This window comes from Trypanosoma cruzi, genomic scaffold (genome assembly GCF_000209065.1).
Source record: "Trypanosoma cruzi strain CL Brener 1047053516559 genomic scaffold, whole genome shotgun sequence".
Lineage (NCBI taxonomy): Eukaryota > Euglenozoa > Kinetoplastea > Trypanosomatida > Trypanosomatidae > Trypanosoma > Trypanosoma cruzi.
Window position 1 is genome coordinate 79,032 of NW_001849448.1, and position 14,866 is coordinate 93,897.

General features: G+C 53.3%; 5 protein-coding genes and 1 pseudogene across 5 annotated transcripts, besides 10 other annotated features; 1 reads left to right on the forward strand and 5 right to left on the reverse strand.

Moving 5' to 3' along the window:
• Positions 1-14,866: part of a sequence feature (areas not merged during assembly with more than two copies in the genome that could not be assigned to a particular haplotype) that runs on past both edges of the window.
• Positions 373-405: a microsatellite.
• Positions 770-856: a sequence feature (A-rich).
• On the reverse strand, positions 1,202-2,527 carry Tc00.1047053506459.149 (mucin-associated surface protein (MASP), putative; the record flags this gene model as incomplete). The annotated part of the gene is made up of 1 exon (XM_815306.1): positions 1,202-2,527. One exon carries the CDS (start codon positions 2,525-2,527, stop codon positions 1,202-1,204), a length of 1,326 nt encoding a protein of 441 aa, XP_820399.1.
• Positions 1,532-2,082: a microsatellite.
• Positions 2,096-2,363: a microsatellite.
• Positions 3,053-3,676, reverse strand: Tc00.1047053506459.160 (annotated as a pseudogene).
• Positions 5,112-5,206: a sequence feature (A-rich).
• On the reverse strand, positions 5,282-7,606 carry Tc00.1047053506459.180 (trans-sialidase, putative; the record flags this gene model as incomplete). Its single annotated transcript, XM_815296.1, has 1 exon — positions 5,282-7,606. The coding sequence occupies one exon, from the start codon at positions 7,604-7,606 to the stop codon at positions 5,282-5,284; it is 2,325 nt and encodes a 774-aa protein (XP_820389.1).
• Positions 8,312-9,034, reverse strand: Tc00.1047053506459.190 (uncharacterized protein; the record flags this gene model as incomplete). Its single annotated transcript, XM_815297.1, has 1 exon — positions 8,312-9,034. One exon carries the CDS (start codon positions 9,032-9,034, stop codon positions 8,312-8,314), a length of 723 nt encoding a protein of 240 aa, XP_820390.1.
• Positions 8,350-8,403: a microsatellite.
• Tc00.1047053506459.195 (hypothetical protein, conserved) lies at positions 9,446-10,189 on the reverse strand (the record flags this gene model as incomplete). Its single annotated transcript, XM_815308.1, has 1 exon — positions 9,446-10,189. The coding sequence occupies one exon, from the start codon at positions 10,187-10,189 to the stop codon at positions 9,446-9,448; it is 744 nt and encodes a 247-aa protein (XP_820401.1).
• Positions 11,564-12,259: a mobile genetic element.
• Positions 11,574-11,799: a mobile genetic element.
• Positions 12,514-12,541: a sequence feature (AT_rich).
• On the forward strand, positions 12,709-13,128 carry Tc00.1047053506459.200 (uncharacterized protein; the record flags this gene model as incomplete). The annotated part of the gene is made up of 1 exon (XM_815298.1): positions 12,709-13,128. One exon carries the CDS (start codon positions 12,709-12,711, stop codon positions 13,126-13,128), a length of 420 nt encoding a protein of 139 aa, XP_820391.1.

Here is a 14,866-nt window from a genome sequence, read left to right on the forward strand (position 1 = left end):
GAGCACAGCGACTGTCATCGTCAGAGTAGGCCATCGTGGCACCGTCACGCGTCAGCACACACCGAGCAACGCCCGAAACCAGTAGTGCAAAAACAACAAGGAGAGAAGAATGCCCCAAGAGCAGTCAACACCTTCACGCATGGCGGGCATCGTGCAGCCGCGTCGCCATTTCAGCACGGGACGCAAGCCAACGTCTCTACCTTCGCCCAAACATTACTGCAGAGTACTGTGCAAACACCTATTTTCTGTGTGCTGGTAAAGCAGAAAAAAGGAGGAGGAGCACAGGGAGGCACATCAACAGAGCAATAGGCACAGCTGGATGACAGCGATACATGCGGTAAGACCCCAACTTCAACAATCACACACCCATCCACAAAAACAAAAACAAAAAAGAAAAAACAAAAAACACGGCGGCAGGGTGTGGCTGTGTGTGTGGCGCTGCGGGTGTCTGCCCGCCCTGACCGCATAAAAACAAAACAAGAGGGAAGAAATGTGTGCTCCGCCCCACAGGCCCTCGTCGCACGCCCACACGTCACGGCTCCCTCAGCGCGCCGTTCGTCGCGGCCCCTCCTCATGCGTGCAGCAGGCGAGGCGCACAGGGCCGTCCTCATGAGCGTGTCGGTGGGTGTGCGAGTGGAGCGGTTGGGCGGAAACACACGGCACCCCTCGCAGGAAGAGTGCAGAAGAAACAATTAAAGAGGGAAGAGTAGAAAAGAAAAAATAACGTCCATAGTGATTGCAGCAAAAGCAAAAAGAGGAGTGATGGGGGAAATGAAAAAGATTAGAAAAAAAAGAAAAAAAAACAAGGAAGAAGAAAACAGGAAAATAAATTTAAAATACGCAAAAAAAACAAAAAGCCGAAGCGTGGGACGACCAGCGCACACACTCTCATTGCTCCCGTAAAGCAAAACACACACACAGAGGGAGAGAGAGGGAGGTCGCCCACTCAATGCAATAAAAACAAAACAGAAACAGTTACGGTGCTCCGCCCATGCAGCCAGGCAGGACGGCAGCGGTGCGTGTCGTGCAAAAGAGAGCACCAACGGGCCTGCATGGGTGTGCATGCATATATACAATGGGCACATTATGTGTGTGCTTCGTGGGGTGAGGTGAGGGCGAGAGTCCATGCAAGGGGACACACACACAGAGAGAGAAGGACGAGTGTGTGTGCGGGCGGTGCATGGCTCTCTCTCCCTCACTCTCACGCGGCCACCACCGCAGCAGCAGCCGCACACGCAACAAGAAGAAGCAAAAGAGGGGAGGTGGTGTGGGAGGCCGCGGTGCTGCCGTCGGTGTCGTCCTTAATTGCGGTTGCATTTGTACCATTAGCAGTTTTGTGTTTCGCGGATTCTTCACCATTTCGTGCGGAATGTTCACGCTGTTGGTGTTGCTGCTTTTCATGCTGTTCTTTTTCTTGTCGTTCCTCTTCTTTTAGAATCTCTTGTTTTTCTTCAGAATGGTGTTCGACTGAATTATCCTGATCATGTGTTGCTGTTTTTACCTCCTTTTCTCCGACTGCTGTACCTCGCAGTGCTTCTGCTGCTGCCTCTGCTTTCTTTTCTGCTGCTGCTTTTGCGTCCGCTTCCGTTGCTGCTTTTTCTGCTGCTGCTGCCTCTGCTGCTGCTGCTGCTGCTGCTTCGGCTGTTTCTGCTGCTGCTTTTGCTTTTGCTGCCTTTTCTGCTGCTTCGTCTGCTGCTTTTGCTGCTGATGTTGCTACTAGTGTTGATGTTGCTGCTGCTGCTGCTGCTTCGGCTGTTTCTGCTGCTGCTTTTGCTTTTGCTGCCTTTTCTGCTGCTTCGTCTGCTGCTTTTGCTGCTGATGTTGCTACTAGTGTTGATGTTGCTGCTGCTTCTGCTGCTTCTTCTGCTTTTGCTTTTGCTCCTGCAGGTGTTGCCGCGTTTGCTGCTGTGGCTGCTGCTTCTGCTGCTTCCTCTGCTGCTTCTGCCGCTTCTGTTGCCGTTGCTGCTGCCTCTGCTGCTGCCTTTGCCGCTTGGGTTGCCTCTGCTGCTGCCTTTGCTGCTGCCTCTGCTGCTGCCTTTGCTTCTACTTCTTCTGCTTTTGCTGCTGCAGCCTCTGCCGCTGTCTTTGCTTTTATTGCTGCTGCTTTTGCTACTTCTGCTGCTGCCTCTGCTTCTTTTGCTTTTGCTGCTGCTTTTGCTGATTCAGTTGCTGCTGCTGCTGCTTTTGCTTTTGCTTCTGATTCTTCTGCCTTTGCTGCTGCTGCTGCTGCCTCTGCTGCTGCCTTTGCCGCTTCTGCTGCTGCCTCTGCTTCTTTTGCTTTTGCTGCTGCTTTTTTTGTTGCTTCTGCTGCTGCCTCTGCTTCTTCTGCTGCTGCCTCTGCGTCGGCTGCTGCTTCTGCTGCTCCTCCTTCTTTTCTTAACTGCAATCTCGCAACTGGAATAAATAATTCTTTCAGAATGTTGTCGTCCCCACCAGAAACAACACCAACATCTCCATCGGCCGCACCGCACCACAGCACGCAGAGGGCACACACCAGCAGCACACGGCCAGTCATCATCATCGCCATCACTCCTGTCACTTGCGTGCAGCCTTCAGCAACAACTAACAACACGTCAACGCAGAGTGAAAAGAAAAGAAAAGACACGGCACAGTAAAAAACACCAGCAGCAGCAACACGCATTCGATGAGAAATATTGAACCAATGAAAATGCAAAAAACGCACAGCGCGCCGCAATAATTTAACAAAAAAAAAAAAGGAAAAACAGAACTAAATTAAAAAATCAGCGATGAGAAAAACAGTAAAAACACAAAAAAACAAGCTACACCGAATGGCTTCAGTTTACATGCACCCGCACACAAAAATGCGTCCACGCAAACAGTTGTGTGCGTGCCATGCATATGAGTGTGTCTGGGATGCGTTCAACGTGACGGATACAGGGAGCAGCAACACGGAGCACACAGCAGGGCAGCGTAAGCAAATGAAGCAAATCACACAGTCATTATTTTCTATTATTTATTTACATCGGACCACGGTAGACGTGCACAAGTCCCCGTGGCTGAGTGCTGGCACGCACAGCCCGCATACACCTCTTCAGCCCACAGCGGTGTACGCCAGCGCGGATGCGGCAAGCAGCAGCGGGGCACACACCCACGCAGAGCTGCTGAGGCTGCCGTCCATTTCGCGCAGACGTGACGGTGTGCGGGTGGTCGTCGTAGTTGGCGCCTCTGTAGTCGTTGTAGTTGCATTTGACATTTTGATCTTCTGATTTTTGTATCTCTGCTTATGATTCTCATAAACTTGTGTATTTTCCTGCGCTTTTTTGTTTTGTGCATCTGACATACCGGTCGCACCTTGTGTGTGTGGAGACTGAGTTGCCAAACCTGGTGGCTCTGGATTATAGTTAGCCGAACTCAGTGACTCTGGCGGAACTGATGTCTGTCCAGTGATGGCTGTGCCTGCTTCCGTTGGCAAAGAAGGTCCTTGTCTTCTTACACCTTCCTCCCTGTCTCTCCCACTCTCTGTCTGTGGCCCACCGGTCTCCCCACCATCTGGCTGCAATGCACCAGGCATATTTTTTGTAGGATCCGGTTTCCCTAGCTCGGGGCTGGGAGGACTGCTGTTATCATTATTACCGTCTCCTGTCGCCGTCACGCACACGAACGAGCAGCAGCACAAGAGCGCAAGGACCAACACGGCGCCGCACCGTCATCATCGCAGTCATCGTCACCCGTGGTGGAGTCGCTGGAGCCAGTCAGCTGATCCGTGAGACAGAAGAAAAAGAATGCAACAAGAGGGAGAGGGACGGGGCACCGCAGATACAGCGAGAGAGAGAGCAGACAACATGAGGAGAGGGCAGCAGGCCCAGCCGCACAGTTCACACACCACGAGACGGCATCCACGCAGGAAAGGCACACAACGCCAGCAGCCACCCACCATGCATGAGGAGAAGACATCCACCACCATCTCCTCCCAGCTCATTTCCACAGCCAACGGGAAATGGCAAAAACCCGCGGCCACCACACAACGCACACGGAGCCCAACTCAACGCAGTCACACGCGGTGCTCCACACCCGCAGAAAAGGAGACGCGGGCTGCGCACTCCCTTCCCCATTCTTCTCATGGCCACGGAAGAAGACAACAGCCGCCACACGCAACTGCCAGCATGCACTGCAAAAGAAGCATTCAAATCCACTGCAATGTGCATCTTGTGTGTGTGCCTGCAGAAACACAAAGCAAAGAAGCAGAGAAATGGAAGCAGAGTATGTGGAGGGACGCACAAAATGTACAGCGGAGACGCATGGCGGAAACAACAACAAGAAGACCGCCCAAACTCATGACTGCACCGCAGCCCAAGCAGCGGCAATTCACACAAAATTTATCCAAAACAAAAAAAACTTTCCCCTTCAACTTACACAAACCCCATCACACAAAATAATTATAAATAAAAGAAATCGTACATTACTGTTCCACACAAATTTAAAAAAGCAGCCGGCTGCCGTGTGGCCACACCAAACTGTCTGTATGTATTTTGCCCGCAAAATAAAATTAAAAGATATTTAAATGTCGTTCAACCGTCCGACCCTCTGCGTGTCCGCACATCGTTTATATTTCACGGGGTCATCTGCGTGTTGCTGCTCCCCTCAGCCCTCCCACCGGCGCGTGAGTGCGGCCCGCAGAGCACAGTCACTCGTGTGTGTGGGACTGAGAGAAGCACGCAGACATGACGGCAGTCGCGTCACTCCATCGGGAGAGTGAGCGCAGCAAAAAAAAAAAAAAAATGTTAAAAACACGGCGGCAGGGTGTGGCTGTGTGTGTGGTGCTGCGGGTGTCTGCCCGCCCTGACCGCAAGAAAACAAAACAGGAGGGAAAGAAATGTGTGCTCCGCCCCACAGGCCCTCGTCGCACGCCCACACGTCACGGCTCCCTCAGCGCGCCGTTCGTCGCGGCCCCTCCTCATGCGTGCAGCAGGCGAGGCGCACAGGGCCGTCGTCATGAGCGTGTCGGTGGGTGTGCGAGTGGAGCAGTTGGGCGGAAACACACGGCACCCCTCACAGGAGGAGTGCAGAAGAAACAATTAAAGAGGGAAGAGTAGAAAAGAAAAAACCGTCCATAGTGATTGCCCCCAAAAGCAAAGGAGGGATGGGGGATTAGAAAAAACACGCAAAAAAAAGAAAGTAAAAAAAAAAGTGAAATCAACCAAAAAGAAGCAAACAGTAAAATAAATTTAAAATACGCAAAAAAAAAGTTTTATGAGTGAAATTTGTTCCCATGGGGAAGTAATTCGGTGCCGAGGTGTTCCACGCCGAGACCACACACTCCTCAAGAAGCGGCAATCCCCCACAGTCCCAGCAGAAGGAGCAGCGGCAGCAGTCCGCCTCCGCAAACAGCGCTGCCATCACCATTTGCCCCAAAGTGGCGAGCGGCACCGACACCCGTTGCTCCTGCCGCCACTGTTTTCAGATCTGTCAGCTTTGGAATAGAAACTTTGTTTGCGTTGAGGACGCGGATCTCATTGTCATCCAACGGGCGGTTGTACAGCAGGACATTCGTCGCGGTCACAGGCACGTCTTCCTTGCTCCCTGCGCTGCCCCCATCCCCTCCAATGTAGAAGTGGGAGATTCCTCTCGAATCCGTGTTGTTCAATTCACATGGCGCATCTCCCACACGCTGACCATCGACGTACGCGGAGCCCTGGGTGCCGTTCCGTAGCACAATGGCCACTTGGTGTGTTGTCTCTGGCTCCCAATTACTGCGGAGCTCCTTGGTCGTTTTGCCACCGCACAGCAACTGCCACTTCCCCTCTTTGTCGTGCGACAGTCCCAGGAGCACAGTCTTCTTGTTGTCATTCATCGTCGCACCCATCAATGGAATGGGGGTATCTCCCTTCGGCTCACCGTGGACGGACAACGTCGCCACAAGAGTGAAGTTGTGGTTCGCAAAGTGGTACAGCTGATTCTCCCCCTGCGCGCCAACAGGCCACTCCGCCCACGCTCCATGGAACGTCACTCCATCCGCATACCCTGTTGCCACCCCATTCGTTCCTTTCCTTACTGTGGCGTTCACCCCGAGGTACTCGTCCATCCATGTGTTACCAGAGAAGTTTTTGGACAAAAAGCCAACCAGCCCATCCGTGGTCTTAACAGCGCTGCAGCCATTGCCAGTTGAGGGATTCTTCGCAGCAGTTGAAGGGCACAGCTTGGAGACACGGCCGTCCACTTCCTTCCAGGCCGCCAGCACCTCCCTCACCCGCTTCAGCTGCGCAGTCAGACGCACAGAGACCATGCCGAGTGATGATCTTTCCCCATCGCCCTTCTTCTTCTCGTACAGTGCAATCAACCTCTCATTAGTATTATTTCCACTTCCAGCACTTTTGTACAGCAGGGAGCTGGCGGCAGCGTCATCATCACCGGACACCGACCCAATATCAACAATGTGCGTATTGTCCGTCAGCCAAAGATGGAGTTCACGCTTTTCTCCATTCTTTGAATACACCGGCAGAGTAACGAGCATCACGTCCCTGTTCTCAATCGTCGCTGTGCTGAAACCGCTCCCAACGCCCTTCTCATGTCGCTTTTGGTTGTTGCCCCACACGCGCGAGAGTGTCCCGAGGGCCTCCGTCCACGACTCCCCCCTGTCACCGGACTCGTACACCCTGCGGCGGCCGTCATCGCACGCAGTCATCATCATGAGTTTTCCCTTCCACTCCACGACGGAGGGATCACTGCAGCCGTCGGCAGACATCCCCTTCGACAGATTCCCACTCGCATTGTCTGAGGAGTATATGATGAGCGAAACGGCCTTTCCATCCTTCGTCCCTTCCATTGGGAACACAAGCGTACCGTCCTTCGTCTGAACACCCGATCCACCGCCGCCAATCAGCCCTGTCAAGGATTTGTGTTGGTTTTCAAACTCAGTCCACGGGATAACGGAAGCGTCTTTCCAATAAATTTTTTTACCGCTGCTCCCATCATTACTGACGTTTCCCACAGCCACCAAAAGTTCCCATTTAACTGCTGCAGCTGTGCTACCAGCTGCCTTATCAGTAACTTCAAACCTGTAGGTTCCAGCAAACATGTAAATAACACTCCCATTCACAACTGTTGTTGGCCGGCTCACACGTACTTTCGTCCGGTTATGGGAGGCATTCTGAGTAACGTTTGGGAAAGGAAACTCCCCTTGTTCAAACTGATATTCCTCCAGTACGAGTGTCTTCAGTTTAGTTGCATCCAATTCTTTTGATTCTTTATCGGTCCACTCCAGGAGCTCCGAGGCAATCCCAGTAAAACCGCTTTCATCCTTCAACTGCGCCTCGGCAACGGCAAACACATCATCATTCATCTCAACAAGAACTGGAACACGTAAAGAACTCACTGTTTCTCCCTCATTCTTATCTCTCCAAAAAAAATGTTTCCTCGGTGAAGATTCCTGACCTGAAATCCCATTATTATTGGCTGCAGCTCCGCCACTGCTGCAGCACATCATCACGACGAGGAGGAGCAGCACCGCGGAAGTAAACACACGCCGGAACATGTGGGGCCTCTGCCGCTCACTCTCTCTTCCTTCCCTCCTCCTTCCGCTGGATCCGGCCACGCGGCGACGGTTGTGTGTGCGGGGTGCCATCACTGCAGCAACACGTGAGAGCATACAAATATGTGTGTGTGTGGGCGGTGTGTGTGCTGTTGGTCCTTTCAGAGCCTTCGAATTTCACAGTAGCGTTTAGCGCTTGTTTGCTTTCTTCGTGAGAGAGTGAAAGAAATGAAGAAAACAGGATAATAAAATATGGGTGAAAGAATGAGCACCGTCATCCACAGTGAGTGGCACCATCAACCCCGTCGCAGTCACTCCCCACAACAACAACTCACGCACACAGACACACGGAACGAGACGGAAGAACAGTGCACCGGGAACACACAGCGACTGCCACCACCAGCAGCAGGAGTCACGGCGGGTGTGTCGTTATTCACGCGTCAGCACACACCGAGCAACGCCCACACACGATAACAACCAGCGGGAGGCAAAGGAGCACAACCGCCCTCGCAGCAATAAAGCGCTGCCGCCCGTCGTTCAATTCTTGTCCCTCCATCGCACCCGCTCCGCTGCTGGCGCACATCACCCCGCACAGACGAAGAATCCCACATCGGCCGATGAGCAGCAAAAGAGAGACGGCAGCACGTGCAGCTGGTGTGCGGGAGGCGATACGCACGTACCCCAGGCACCCTCAATGACACACCACCCAATCAGCTGCATGCCGCCAACACCACACCAGCAACATGTCAGAAAAATGAATTGCAGGCTTTTTTCCTCCTCGCAAAAGCCACCGCAGCCAGAATCTTCTGCGTACGTGCGTTTTCAGCGTTCACGCCTCTCCAAAGCATGTACGACGTGGCGTGTGTTTGTGTGTGTGTGTGTCTGTGCGTATTTACATGTGCTTGTGTGTCTGTCAATGCCTATACCTGCAGGGCGGCTGTCCGGCACAAGAGCGTCCAAAGAAAGCAACGGCGGAGAGAGAAGCGGATAGCACTCACGCACTCCCACGGCGTCGGAACAGACGATCTTCTGGAAACCCAAATCGGCGGCCGTGTGGGTAGCTTGGTGCAGCAGTGGAGAAGGTTGCGGTGACGGACATTTTCTTGCCAACCCAAATTGAATGTAAATCTGCTCTTTTCCCTTGTGGCTACCGTCGGAATCGTTGTCCGCGGGATCGGCATAGCCGGGAGGAAAAACTAGGCAATGAATGAGGAGGTTCTTCGTGAAGACACTCTCATCAGGGGCGATTCCCATAACTTCTCCGCGAAGACTTCGGTGAGTGCTGTTTGAGGATACTTGATGCCTCCAGCTGCTCGTGAGATCCGCCAGCGAAAAGCGTTTTGCGACACCTCGTGGCCCGGGTGGAACAAATGGCCGCGCCGCAGGAAGGAACTTGCCCGTGACGGCCTTTTTACTCCCGCTCGCGGGGCGTTCCTTCGCCGCAAGGGCTTTTTCTTCCGTTCTGCCTGGCCGCCGCGCTTCGGCCCATGGGAGGCGCGGTGCCATCATGTCGGCCCCACTCCGTGTCAAACGCCGCCCTCTCATGGGAGGACACGTGTGCTGCGCGTGTTTCCGGGCGGCGGGGACGTCTCGTCACCAGCCCGCCACCTCCCAGAGACGCTGGTTGCGGGTGGCAACGCGATTGGGGCGGTCCAAATGCTTGGCATCAACCAAAATGAGAACGATGCTTTAGCGGTCCACTGTTGTTTTGCCTCGAATTAATGCGGAAAATAAAATCCAAGTTACACCAAAGGAGCCTGAGAGAAATTCAAGGAAGTCCTTTGCAATTGTCAAGGCTTCAGTGGACAAAGACAACATATCACTGCGCATGTTTCTCTTCTTTTTACTGGTGTGCCATTGCCATTTGGGATCGTTTCACTGCGTGAATAACTTCCGACAGTACTTTGTGGCGTCTCGGCTTTTGTCTCTCTCTTCAACTAGACGACCCCTTGACTGTCATGAAAACACACGCTGACGGAACTTGACCGACCCACGACACAGAGGGCAATGAGTCACATTTGTTGCGCATGCATCGCATAGGCAATAATGTCCACATGGAACGAGCACCGTTTCCTTGGGAGAAAAGCACACCACGCACCTCTCATGCTCATCCGTCTGTTTATCATCGTCACCATTTTCTAATCCATGACGCAATCGCTGTGAGACTGCTGTCGCATGGCCTTTTGAGGGTGAGCTGACGCCTTCTTCACCAAAACAAAGCGGGATTAAGCCCTCAGCTGACAGCAACTGGCACAGCTTCTTGACGACATCACAAAGTGAGGATGAAACTGGATGCCATGCTGCTAGCTCCGGCGTGTGACAACGTCCGGTAGCATCAACGTATTTGTGGTTGCTCGCTATCCTGCAGCCTTGTTCCGCGCTGAGGAGAAACACCAGAGGAGGCTCAATGGGGTACAAGCGCGTCAGCCATATCTGCAAGGGCAAGACATAACGATGTGGTGGCGCTTGTTCACGGCTGTCTGGGGTTAAAGAAGTGTGGTCGCTGTTGCTCTTCTTAATAGTAATGGGAAGCCCACCATAGATGCAAAGTTTTTCCTGTTGTGTCACTCCCCAAGTGGCGTCACGACAGTAGAAATGGAAGGTGTTGCACAAATTCTCGACGTCGTGAAGGATGCGGCCCAGAACCTCAGGCTTACAGTGTGAGGAACAACTAAAGAAGCGAGTAATAATTTCGTTCATGTTATGTTTGATTGTATGCTTTCCCCTAAAGGGCAGAGGGAAGCCCCTCAGGAAAGGGAGAATAAACCATGCAGCAATAATAAGGTTGTGGGGACCTCGTAGAAAGAGGGTCACAGCGTCTTCTTTTCCAGTTCGCATTCCCATTCGTAAACCAAATACAGAGCCTCCCTCTCTCTCTCTCTTTCTCCATATATATAGTACAAAGGAAATAGCGGGTGCGCTGGAGAAGGAAATTCCACCACCCATATAGGTATTCAATTGCAGAAAAAAGTCTCTCGCAGAAACCCGCATCTATGGGCAGGAGAAAAGAGATGGAAATTCACTCGGTGGGTGAAAAACGGCCCGAAATCACTTCAACAGCGGTTTCTCCAGCGGGCTCCATGCGTGTGTCGCCTTTCGTCGACTGCATCGACAGACAACGTGGATCCGCGCCTTGAAAACGCCATGCCTCCAGCAACGATGTATAAGATCGGGAAAGAATTATTTTTCACACGCCCATTCCTCAAGCATGCGGCACGTGCAAGAATCCCAAGCTCGCATCGCCAAGACAAGTTCCATAAACCAACTTTCCAAATCGATGAAACGCAATGTAAATTTCCAGAATCGAGTGCCAAATATGAGTCCATTGCGTTTCTGTTGCTTGTTCATCGTGTTTTTTTCCAAATAAATTCCATAACCCACACGCCGGCCACCGTCTTCGAGCACGTCCGCCCTGCCGAGTGGAAACGTAAAAGGAGGTCCCGGCCCCGGAGAGGGCGTGAAACGCGCACGATACGCCATGCCACCGAGCTAGCACGGTGGAACGATGATCCCCCGCTACCGAGAAACAATGCAACAAGGAGCTACACAATTAAAGAACTATTGTTGAGTTCAACAGCGTCGCTTTTCATTTCCATATTTGCCGAAGAGGAAATTACACCCTCATGGCCATAAATTCCAAAGCAAAAGCGGATTCTACTCAAAATAATGGTGCCACTCTTTTTCAGGTGTTGGGCTAAGCACATCTTTTCCTACCACCGGCATCCCGACAAAAGTATTTTGCCGTCAAGTTGAACATTTGTTCAACAGAGCCGCTGTTCTCCCAATAAACGCACCGCACGGCGTGACGCCAGTTTGCGCAAACAGTTCTCCTTCCTAACACTGCGCCCCATCGGGCAAAACAGCGCCTCACGATAATACAAATAAATAAATAATGGAAAATAAACAAGCAACCGCCGACGTCTCGCACGCACTAAAAGCTCCGGCAACCAGAGAACAAACACCCCTTCACAGGTGCTCGTATAGAGGCAAATAGCTATTAATCGCCCACCGCAGTTTGCTGCATGCCAAACGTCCAAGTGGCAGAACTAACAACCCACAACCGCCTATACAAAGCAATATTGGGCTGGGCTGCTGGCCGGATCCTGAAATGATCTAAAGAAGTCAAACATGACGGATGAAGAGAAAGGTTAAATAGGGAGGCCGTGGGTTCGCCACCTCCTCAGTGTCTGCTCCAAGAATATATATTCGGACTGCCACTGTCATGATACGATGTACTTTGTTAGTACTAGATATATTATAACTCACTAAGTGGCAAACTTTGGACTCCTCCTGCCACAAGACCCCGCCGCTTCCCTTCGCCACGTCCTGAAGTGTAAACACGCGAACACGCGGTATGCCGTCTGCAGGGTTTTCTGCTGACACCACGTAGGCAAAGGATGCCTGTATCCCGCGAGACTCCAAAAACTCATTTTTCCGTTGCGGCTCCCGCGTCATGGCGCGTGATTTCGAGCTGCCTTTATTCGCCGCTCCTTGCAGCAAAGTGTTGTCACCAACATGTCGATAGTGGACCGAGAAATGGGAAGGCAACCAAAAACAAGCTGCGCACAGAGAGCACCTCGGCCCGCATAATAACAAGAAGGCTTCCTCCTCCATTTTCCTCCAGTAATATTAGAGTAACAGGGGTTTGAAAGAACTCAAAACACCTATTCGACCATGAATAGAAAAATCAGTCCTAACGGCACACGACAACTAGGCGCAATTGATGATACACTTAGGATTGTCCTCAATAATGTGTCTTAACCCCTCACCGTCACCTCACCCCACGAGGCACACACATAATGTGCCCATTGTATGTATGCATGCACACCCATGCAGGCCCGTTGGTGCTCTCTTTTGCACGACACGCACCGCTGCCGTCCTGCCTGGCTGCATGGGCGGAGCACCGTAACTGTTTCTGTTTCCATTGCCTTGAGTGGGCGACCTCTCTCTCTCTCCCTCTGTGTGTGTGTTTTGCTTTACGGGAGCAATGAGAGTGTGTGCGCTGGTCGTCGCACGCTTCGGCCTTTTTATTATTTTTTTCTTTTTTTTATTGTCTTATTTGTTGTGGTTGAGAGCACCTGTTACCCCTTTTCTTTATCGATTATTGGTTTGCCTTGACTGCAAACGTATGATTTTCTATTTTTATTTTATTATTTTCTTTTGAGGTATTGTGAGTGTTTCTTATCCTTCTCAAGCCATTAAATGTTTTCTGCTACAGCATGCGGCAGTTGATCCACGTCACACCACGGTCTGCAGTGCTGCTGGTGCTTCTGGTTGTGATGATGTTTGTGATGCGTTGTGCTGGCGGGTGCTTTGCTGCCAGCCTGACGTGCTCCTGCCCCTCTGACAAGGCGATGCGTGCCGACAGGGCGAAGTCGATCCCGGCTGTGGTGAGGGGCGTGCCTCTTGGATCTGAGGGTGCGTCGCAGACATGCAGCGTCATTGGGAGGAATGGATGGGCGCCCACCCGCATCAATGTGTCGACAAGGGACCTGGATGGCACCAGGAAGTATTGCAGCTCGGAGCGGTATTGCGCAATGAATTCATTGGCGGCAATTGCGAGTGTGAAGGTGAAGTTTTTCTATGCTGAGGAAAGGGAAGTATTTGTTTCGTTATACTTTGCAGCCACTGTCCGTTAATGGCCTGCGGGCTGTCCGCAGCGATGTGGCCAGTTTTTCCGTCTTGAACGGTGCTGTCGTGCGAGAGGTGATGTTTCCAAATAGTCGGATGCTCAGTTGTCGAGGACGGGGGCATTCCCACAGCGTGTGCGGCAGGGCCTCCCGTGGATTGTCGGGGCTCAGCGGCTGGTGGGGGTTGCAGCAGAGGAGTGGCTGAAGGGCTACGGCTGTCATTGGAGCCTGCAGAGGTGCGTTGTCCGTTTTTTGCTCGTTGATACGCCTGACATTTTCGGTAGTGACCTGCGCGTTAGGCACCTGTTGGGAAGACCGTGGAGCTGTCGCAGAATCCACATGTGAGGCCTTCTGCGACGATTGGAGTGCCGGGGATAGTGCGCCGGGCGTGTGCCTTCATATTGTAGGCAGACGAGAAGACGCTGCTGCAGCTTGGGCAGGGCGACGTTGATCCGCTGCTCGTCGTTCTACGAGGAGGTGCCGTCGACACGCCAGGTGGAGGTTCCGGAGGAGGTCGGGGCAGTCCTGCCCCTTCACTGAGAGGAGGAGCAGCGGCACCAAAACAGAGGGTTGCCTGTGATCTGCAGGGCGCGTGCCAGTATGCTGAGGAGTGGGCAGGAGGACGTCAATCAGCCGCTTGTTGCTCGGCAAGGGGTGGCGGTGCTCGCTTCGGGAAGAGGTCCCGGCGGAGGCAGGGCACAGAAGCGGTCCCAACAGCACCGCAGCACAGCCGATCCCAGAGGGCAGGGACGTGGCGCCTCCATGCCTCGGAGCATCACAGGCATGGGATCGAGAGGACACCAAGCTGTTTCGCACGGACCTCTGGCAGCATGGAGAAGCCACGGCGGAGGGCATGATTGCGGTCCTCCCGTTTGCGGAGCATTTCAGCTCGTGGCAGGCTGCCGCTGCAACACACTCGGCCTGCTCCATTCCGTCCGTACAGATTCCTGTGGGAATGTCACGGCTGCCGCTCGCACAGTGCCTCGGTGCATCTCCAACCATTTGATTACAGCGGCCAGAGGTGTTCCACACGCCGAGGTGGAAGCATCACAGTCAGCTTCACGCAGGACAACGGTGAAATGTTTCCGTCGTGGCAGCATGCCTGCCTGTCACGGGATGCCGTCCTCCGTCCCCGCGGTGTGGAATGGCAGATGGTGGTCCGAGTCCATGTAAACGGGTGGACGTCCAGTGGGAGACACGCAGTACGCGTTGCGCAGTCACGTCGGGAAACGATACGCTGCGGCCGCTGGTCCACGTTGCCTGTGCCGGATCGTCGGACAGCTCAGCGTCCATGCCGGTTGAGGTGGCGGCGAGGTCCTCTCCTGCCGTCATGGATGTCGAGCGACCGTCCCGCAGCTCATGGTGTGGGTTCATGTCGCAAATAACCGCTGCTGGGCCAAGGCGACGAATGTTGCTCGCAAAGTGAGCAGCGTGAGCAATTCCCGTGGAAGTTTGCAGAGGTCCACCACGTACATGCTGGAGCAGGCAGACGGGCACACGCGGAAGGCGGTGGTCTCCACGCAGTTGGTGCCACGGGCTACAGGCACTCGCACGACAAGGTGTGGCGCACCAAGAAGGCCACACCACCGGCACGCCCACTGCAGGCCTGGTGGAAGTCACCGCAGCCAGTGAGCCTCGTCGCTGGGGCACTCTCGTGCCTGCACTCCTGCAGAAGAACCATGCCGAGATGGTGCTGCGCCAGTCGAGCAGCAAGGCAACCCTGAAAGACGAAGGGCCTGAGGTTCTG